This window comes from Neoarius graeffei, chromosome 20 (genome assembly GCF_027579695.1).
Source record: "Neoarius graeffei isolate fNeoGra1 chromosome 20, fNeoGra1.pri, whole genome shotgun sequence".
Lineage (NCBI taxonomy): Eukaryota > Metazoa > Chordata > Actinopteri > Siluriformes > Ariidae > Neoarius > Neoarius graeffei.
This window is the reverse complement of record NC_083588.1, coordinates 7532553-7540269: the sequence shown is the minus strand read 5'-3', so window position 1 is coordinate 7540269 and position 7717 is coordinate 7532553. Positions and strand designations below refer to the sequence as shown.

Here is a 7717-nt window from a genome sequence, read left to right as displayed (position 1 = left end):
TGTTATGAGTTTCTCTATATGTGTAACACCCGTCCCATGTAGCTAATTGGATACATCTAGTGTTGTAGTACTATGGGCGGGGTCCTGGGTACATATATCTGTGGTTTAACGTAAAAGGAACAAATGAAAGGAAATGAAATGAACTTACCAGTTTTTTAAATGGTTAACTTGATAATGAAATAATTAATTATTTGGCGGTGCCTCCATTTAGCTGCAAAATTACAATAAGTTTCCACCTATTTTGAATCCCACTAAGAATTAGGTTAACTTATTACCCTTTTTACTCAACCACCCCTTCAAATATACACATGACACACACTCCTTAAATCCAAATTGTGAATTTAGTTAACACAAAAAGTAAATAATATCAATAACAATTAAAGGTAGTACAGAAATGAATAGCCCTGAATGAATTTACCTTTAGAATTTCTCAGACATCAGTATTCTTGTTAATTTACCACTTTTTTCACCTTTAGTTTTACCTAACAGGCCCACACACACTCACGCACGCACGCACACTCTGCAACAAAATAAAATAATGTCTCTCTTTTGAGAAAAAAATAAAAAATACAACTCGTTGCAGGCCTGAGTCGTTGCTTGGGAGCGTGGAGACCTAAAACAAAATGGCCGCTTCACTTGTACGCAAGCAAAAGAAAAATAGCAGTGCACTGATCAATAGTTACTCACAAGTCTTGGAGAGGATAAAGGGCAAAAGAGGGCTGTAACTGGCTAGAAGATGAGCGAGGGGATAACGATGATACCGGGGGTACGGGCAACCCAGTTCACTACGGCAAACTTGGCGCAAAGCACATCTACCCATCCAAAAGAGTCCAAGGATGACTTCCTGGTCCACAGTCTGATAGATGTACAACAGCATTTCTTTAAGTCACTTAGACCTAACACAAACTATTAACTCATATCATGCCGGGCTTTACACAAGTCATCATGCTAACACACATTAACCACAACAGGAAACAGTATTTGCTACCAAGTGAATAACGTGTTAATAGGCTAGCGTGCTAATGCGCTAACGGCAATTAGCATTATCTCTATTAACAACATGGATCAAAATGAAACATTACACAATATACACAAAGGTTAGTTTTACCTTCGGCAAGAGATATGATGTCTGACACAGCTTGATGAGACTCTGCATCCATCCACGTATAAACACCACACACTGCCACCACGTTTCCACTGTCTTCCACAGCTTGTCTATTAACCTCTGACTGAGCCCTGTTATTCACAGTACGGGGTTTCCTCTATATCCCGCCTCTATGCACCTCTTACTGGCCAATTAACGAATAAACAACCAGTGTGATTGAATAAACCCAAGATTGTCAACCTTATTCCCTGCAAGGCTAGGTTGTACCTAACACGCTTTCTATGTGCATATCGAACAAACTTTCTCCAATAACCTGAATTACATCAAACAATATAACAAAGATGAATCAATCTGCCTATAAGGATTTTAATTATTTAACTGCTTTACTGAACTTTTTTTTTTTTAGAGTGACTTTTTAAACATTAAAGCTTATTTATTTACACATTTCTTTGTCTCTGTCTTAACTGAAATCTTTTAAGACCGGGCTACACCCTCCCCCTTCTAAATGTCTAGATGTCCTCATCTGACCATCTTTTACACCTAGGCTGGGCGGGTGTTGTTCTTGATTTATTACGCGACATTTGAGAACATTTGTAGTTTTTGACTGGGGTTTTAACCTCTCTGTCTTGAGAACTAAGGGTCAACTGAATAACCATTCCATGATGCACAATGGTCACAGGTTCCTCAGTAGAATGTCCGGGTTTATCATAAGTTAAGCGGATAGCAGGCTTCTTTTCCCGCTGTGACTTTCTGATCCTTGGCATGTCATTCATTGTATAGTTATGTCTTGCGTGAGCTCTTGGCTCTACATCAGTGTCTTCCGCAGTATCACTGGGATGCACTTCCTCATTTTCTGACTGATGAGAGGCAACATCCTTTGTTGACTCCTCATGTTGTTCCAATTCTGGCTCACTCTCAGACAGCTCAGAATTTTCATACTCAGATGGTGAGTGATTTCCAGACTGGTGGCGAGGAGTTGAAATGACTCTCCTGACTTCATCCACATCCAGGAATTGACATTCATGTACATCCTCGAACTCCGATTCCGAACAGGAAGAAACATGAGACCATTGATCAAGTGGTAAGTGCGGCTTCTGGCGTCTATGTGCATCCTGCATCCTAGTCACTGGTGGTTTCCTGATAGATTCAGTGTTCAGTGAGGGATTTGGCATCCTGACCAAGTAACCGATTGGCAAGAGATGATCTCTGTGAAGTGTCTTAACACCTCCATTGCCATATTCTGGTCTGACTCTATAGACGGGTAAGTTAGGCAATTTTTTGATCACCACATAAGGTGTAGACTTCCAGCGGTCTTGCAACTTGTGTTTCCCTGTAAGGCCAACATTTCTCACTAAGACCCTGTCACCTTCCGCCAATGGCTGATCTCTCACACGTTGATCATAACGTGATTTGTTCCTCAGATGGTTTTTAGTGGCTGTCTCGGTGGCAAGTTGATAGGCTTGCTGCAACTCTTGTCTCATCTTTTTGACATATTGAATATGAGATAACTCGCTCGTTCCATCCAGGGCAGTACCAAAACAGAGGTCAACAGGCAACCTTGCCTCTCTGCCGAACAGCAGGAAATAGGGAGAGTATCCTGTAGCATCATTCTTGGTGCAATTGTACGCATGTACTAATTGACTAATGTGCTGACTCCAACCCTGCTTCTTTACATTTTCCAGAGTCCCAAGCATTGCCAGTAATGTCCTGTTGAAACGTTCAGGTTGGGCGTCGCCCTGAGGATGGTACGGGGATGTGCGAGACTTTTTGATTCCCAGCATAGTGAGAAACTCTTTGATCAGACGACTCTCGAAGTCTCTGCCTTGGTCTGAGTGTATCCTTGCTGGGAGACCATAGTGCACAAAATATTTCTCCCACAATACCTTGGCAACTGTGACTGCTTTTTGATCCTTTGTGGGGAATGCTTGTGCATATCTTGTGAAATGATCAGTCACTATTAGCACGTTTGTGATCCCCTTGCTGTCTGGCTCTATCTGCAAGAAGTCAATGCAGACCAAATCTAACGGGCCATTACTAGTGATCTGATTCAATGGTGCTGCATGCTGAGGAAGCGTCTTTCTCGTGACACACCTTCCACAAGTCTTGATGTAATGCTCTACATCTGCAGTCATGCGGGGCCAATAGAATCGGTCTTTGAGCAGTTCAGAGGTTCTTTCCACACCCAAGTGTCCACACTCATCATGAAGTGCTCGCAATACTACAGTTCTATACCTCTCAGGTAGGATCAATTGTTTGGTCTCTGTGCCTATGTGTGTCTTTTTAACTCTGTAGAGTATTCCATCTTTTATCTCAAGCTTTGAGCTTTCTCGGCTGAGCAGGACAACATCAGGTGGGTCAGTATTAGACCGGACTGGTACCGTGCCAGATTCAAGGGCTTGTTTGATGGGTCCAATGACTGGGTCTAAATCTTGGGAGACTTTGAGCTCTTTTGGGGTCAGCTGATCAATAGAACATGTACCTAGGCTCACCGGACAAGCATACACTTCAGGAACTGCTGCCGGGGGGACTCCAAGCTGATCTACAAGCCTGCCAGAGACATCAGGTGTTCCTATCACACCAACCTGTTTGCAGATGGCTTTAATGCCTGATTGGGGGATATCTGTCCAGTCATCTCTATCCTCTTGGGTGTACTTTCTGGATAGCAGGTCAGCATCAATGTTGTGGCGACCAGGACGATACTGGATATTAAAGTCATAAGTGGCTAAGGCCGCTAGCCAACGGTGTCCTGTGGCGTTTAGTCGGGCCGACGTGAGGACATAAGTTAAAAGGATTATTATCAGTCCTCACCGTGAACTTAGCACCATACAGGTAGTCATGAAATTTGTCCACAATGGCCCACTTTAATGCTAAAAACTCCAGTTGATGGACAGGGTAATGTTGTTCCGAGTGGCTAAGTTTTCGACTGGCAAAGGCTACTGGCCTGAGACCCTCTGGATATGTCTGGTTCAACACCGCGCCTAAGCCATTCATGCTGGCATCGACATGTAGAATATAGGGCTTAGCAGGGTCAGCGAAGGCTAGTACTGGTGCGTGTATCAGGTGGTCAATGATCTCCCTGAAGGCCTTTTGACAAGCCTGATCCCACCGTTCTCCAAACGGTTCAGAAGCTTTGAAGTATTTCTTGTTTGGGTCTCTGGCTTCAGCTTTCAATCTTTTCTGAGCTGGGGGGTAGCCTTTGGTGAGTTCAGTTAAGGGACGAACAATACTGGAATAGTTCGAAATGAATCTGCGATAATACCCACAAAAACCAAGAAATGACTTCAGAGACTTGAGATCAGTGGGCTCTTTCCAGCCTTTCACGACTGCAACCTTGTCTGGGTCGGTAGCAATGCCTGACTCGGAGACTATGTGACCTACATACTTAACTCTGGGCTGACAAAATTGGCATTTGTCAATGGAGACTTTGAGGCCAGCCTCTTCGAGTCGGTCAAGAACTTTCAAGAGTCGCTGCTCATGTTCCTCAAGAGTCTTTCCAAAGACAATAATGTCGTCAAGATAAACGAGGACCTGGAGAAGATGCATATCACCCACAGCCTTCTCCATGAGTCGCTGAAAAGTTGCAGGTGCCCCAGTAATGCCCTGTGGCATTCGCTCAAATTGGTAAAAACCAAGAGGGCAGATGAATGCAGTCTTCTCCTTATCTTCTTCAGACATGGGTATCTGATAGTAGCCGCTCCGAAGGTCCAACACGGAGAACCACTTGCTACCAGAGAGACAGTCTAAAGCATCATCGATGCGAGGCATGGTGTATTGATCGGGTATTGTGCGATTGTTGAGGGTGCGGTAATCAATACAGATTCTGATGGTTCCGTTCTTTTTACGCACCACCACTATGGGCGAGGCATAAGGGCTTCGGGACTCCTTCAGTATTCCAGCTGCTAGCAGCTGCTGTAGATGTCGCCGTACATCATCAATGTCAGCTGGGGCCAAGCGACGTGATCTTTCCCTGAAGGGGGTGGGGTTATTGAGGCGAATTTGGTGCTCCACACCTTTTGCCAGACCAACATCCCACTCCTCAAGAGAGAAAACATTGCGCCTCTTGGATAGCTCTTGGCTAAGCCGTTTCTTCCACTCTTCTGGGACGGGCGAGTCTCCAAAATCAAAGAGCTCTGGATCTAGGGTGTTAGCTGGTGAGCTAGTTTGCTGGGGCAGAACGACAGTATCTACTGCGTACATCTCTGCAAGGACTGTTCCAGCTTGAATGGAAGTGGGCTTTTGAGACTCGTTGTGTAGAAGCACTGAGAAACTGTTTGCGTCAATATCAACTGAGGGGAGAACACCGGCTTGCACAAATACACCTGAGGGCAGCTGATGTATGGCAGGTGCCTCAACCAGAACAATGTCTTTTGACAAGGGAGTCTGTTGCTCTACTTTGCAGGTGGCATAACGCCTCTCACCTGGGGCTATGGAGAGCAGACCAGGGCCTTGCCATTTCACTTGACCCAGCACTTCATCCACACTCTTCGATGGAGGGGGCAGGGTCTGTGTCTCAATCTGCTCATACACTGCCTGTATTCTCATAGAGTGCACTTTGCGCTCACTGCCATGCTCTCTGGAGAGTGCAAACAATCTGCGGAACAGGAATGCATTTGTACCTACAATGACAGGAGTTTGGTTGTAATGGGGTGGTGCAGGACAGATGAGAGCGAGCACAACAACAGGTCCCTTGACTCCTGCCAGATCCTCAGGAAATTCCATCTCGACCACGACATAACCCCGGTAAGGATAATCTGAATCTGCTAATCCCCAAACGGCTAGTTCAGACACTGGGTGTATGGCAACATTAGACAAATGTTTTTTGTGCCAATCTTCAAAAATTATGGTCACAGTAGAACCAGAATCCAAGAGAGCATCGCAAGGTAAGTCATTGACTTTGATGGTTTCGATTGTGGGTTCACCGACCAGACCTTCCGGTAAGCCATTGTTTGCATCAGGGATGTCTACTGTGTTGACTGTGGCATTATACTTATCTTTGTCTCTTGTACTCTCTTTACCTCCATCGGCAGTGGTTCGGACCTGGCGAATGAGCCTTCGGATAACTTTCTGGGCATTTTCAGGGTTAGTGCATTTTGTTGCAATATGGGCATCTTCACCGCATCTATAGCAGAAGTATTCAGCAGACTCTTTAATGGGCTGTACCTTGAACTGAGCAAGCTTGTGGTTTGACCCAGAGCTGTACCTTGGGTACTCAGTCGTGTCTCTTGAGTTGAACTTGGGCTTCACTGACATTACACTTATCTGTTGTTGTAAGGCTTTTACGTATTTTCTGAGTGACTGTATTTCACTGTCGGTCTCATTTTTTGCTTTAGGTTGTTCCTTGGACCCTTTTTTTCTAAGGCGATCATCACCGGTTGACTGAGATGGCTTCTTAAGTTGCTCACTCAATTTTGCTTTCAATTCTTGAACCTCAGCTTTAAGATCGGCACACACATCTGACTCAGCTTCTTTCTCTACCTGTACAGTATGCACAGTCTGGCGGTGAGTAGGCTTTTTGAGACTCTGCCTAGCTGCTTCAAGTTGTTCTTCTTCACGTATCTCCTTTAATAAGTTCAAGAAGCTTGGGGGTTTGTCTCGCCGGTCTCTTAAGTTCAGCTGTAGTAACATGAGGTCAGACTCAGTGGCACCTTTAATTAGCTGTTCAAGTCTAGCTTTATCCATTGCATCCATTTGAAGACCACCTCGCTGCACTACTTTACTGAGCGATCGTTCTAATCTGTGCAGGAACTCTGACAAGCGTTCACCAGGCTTCTGATGAAGGGATCTGAAAGAAAGGTAGAGATCTTCCCCTGACTCTGAGGTTCCAAAAATACTCTCTATGGCCTGAATGTACTCCATATGACTGGTTTCAGAATTTAGCATGCGAACAGCTTGAATAATCTCTAAAGCTGGACCTTTGAGACTCTCAAGTATTCTTCTCCTTTTCTCTTTATCTGAGCATTCACACTCTTCTATCATGAACTTAGCCTGTTCAAGCCAGCTGTCTAGACTCTCTTCACCTTGCGGAGTAGGACTAACTCCAGAGAAGGTCCGTAGTCGACGGTATGTGTTACTCTCTGTTGGTTTTGGGGTTCTGTGTAATACATCACCAACTGCTCGAATGATGGACTCAGGACTGTTGTTCCATGATGGGCTGGGAGCACACAACCTCTGGACATCATCCATTGTTTTTCCTTCATCCTGGAGAAATTTGACCAATTTCTCTGTGAAACTGTCTGAACGGGCATCTGACTGAGCTAGCACTGTTCTCCAGGTATCGCCTTCCATTATCGGGAATATTTCTGGTGGGACTTTTGAGGGGTCAACTTTCTCACGGCATTCACATACCACTGTGAGAGTTTGCTGTTTAGCGTCAAACATCTTCCCTCTTACTCTAACTTTGCCCAATGCTTTAATAGTTTCCATTGTCTCTTCAATAATATGTGTGGGCGCATCTTCTGGGACACCCTGTACCATAAGAGCATGTGCTACATCTATCCCCTCACCTCTGCACCAGTTAATCAACTCTAGCTGCGCAGGACCACTATTTGCCATGTTTCAGTGAGTCTTAAGTTATCTGAGATGCTTAATGTCTATTAATGAGAAACTTCTACA

At 44.8% G+C, this 7717-nt stretch overlaps 1 protein-coding gene across 1 annotated transcript; it reads right to left on the bottom strand.

The window, feature by feature from the left end:
- Positions 1-814: 814 nt before the first annotated feature.
- LOC132869142 (uncharacterized) lies at positions 815-2663 on the bottom strand. Its single transcript, XM_060902491.1, has 2 exons — positions 1109-2663; positions 815-856 (listed from the first exon to the last, which is right to left on the bottom strand). Exon 1 carries the CDS (start codon positions 2584-2586, stop codon positions 1615-1617), a length of 972 nt encoding a protein of 323 aa, XP_060758474.1. The 5' UTR covers positions 2587-2663; the 3' UTR covers positions 815-856; positions 1109-1614.
- Positions 2664-7717: the final 5054 nt, after the last annotated feature.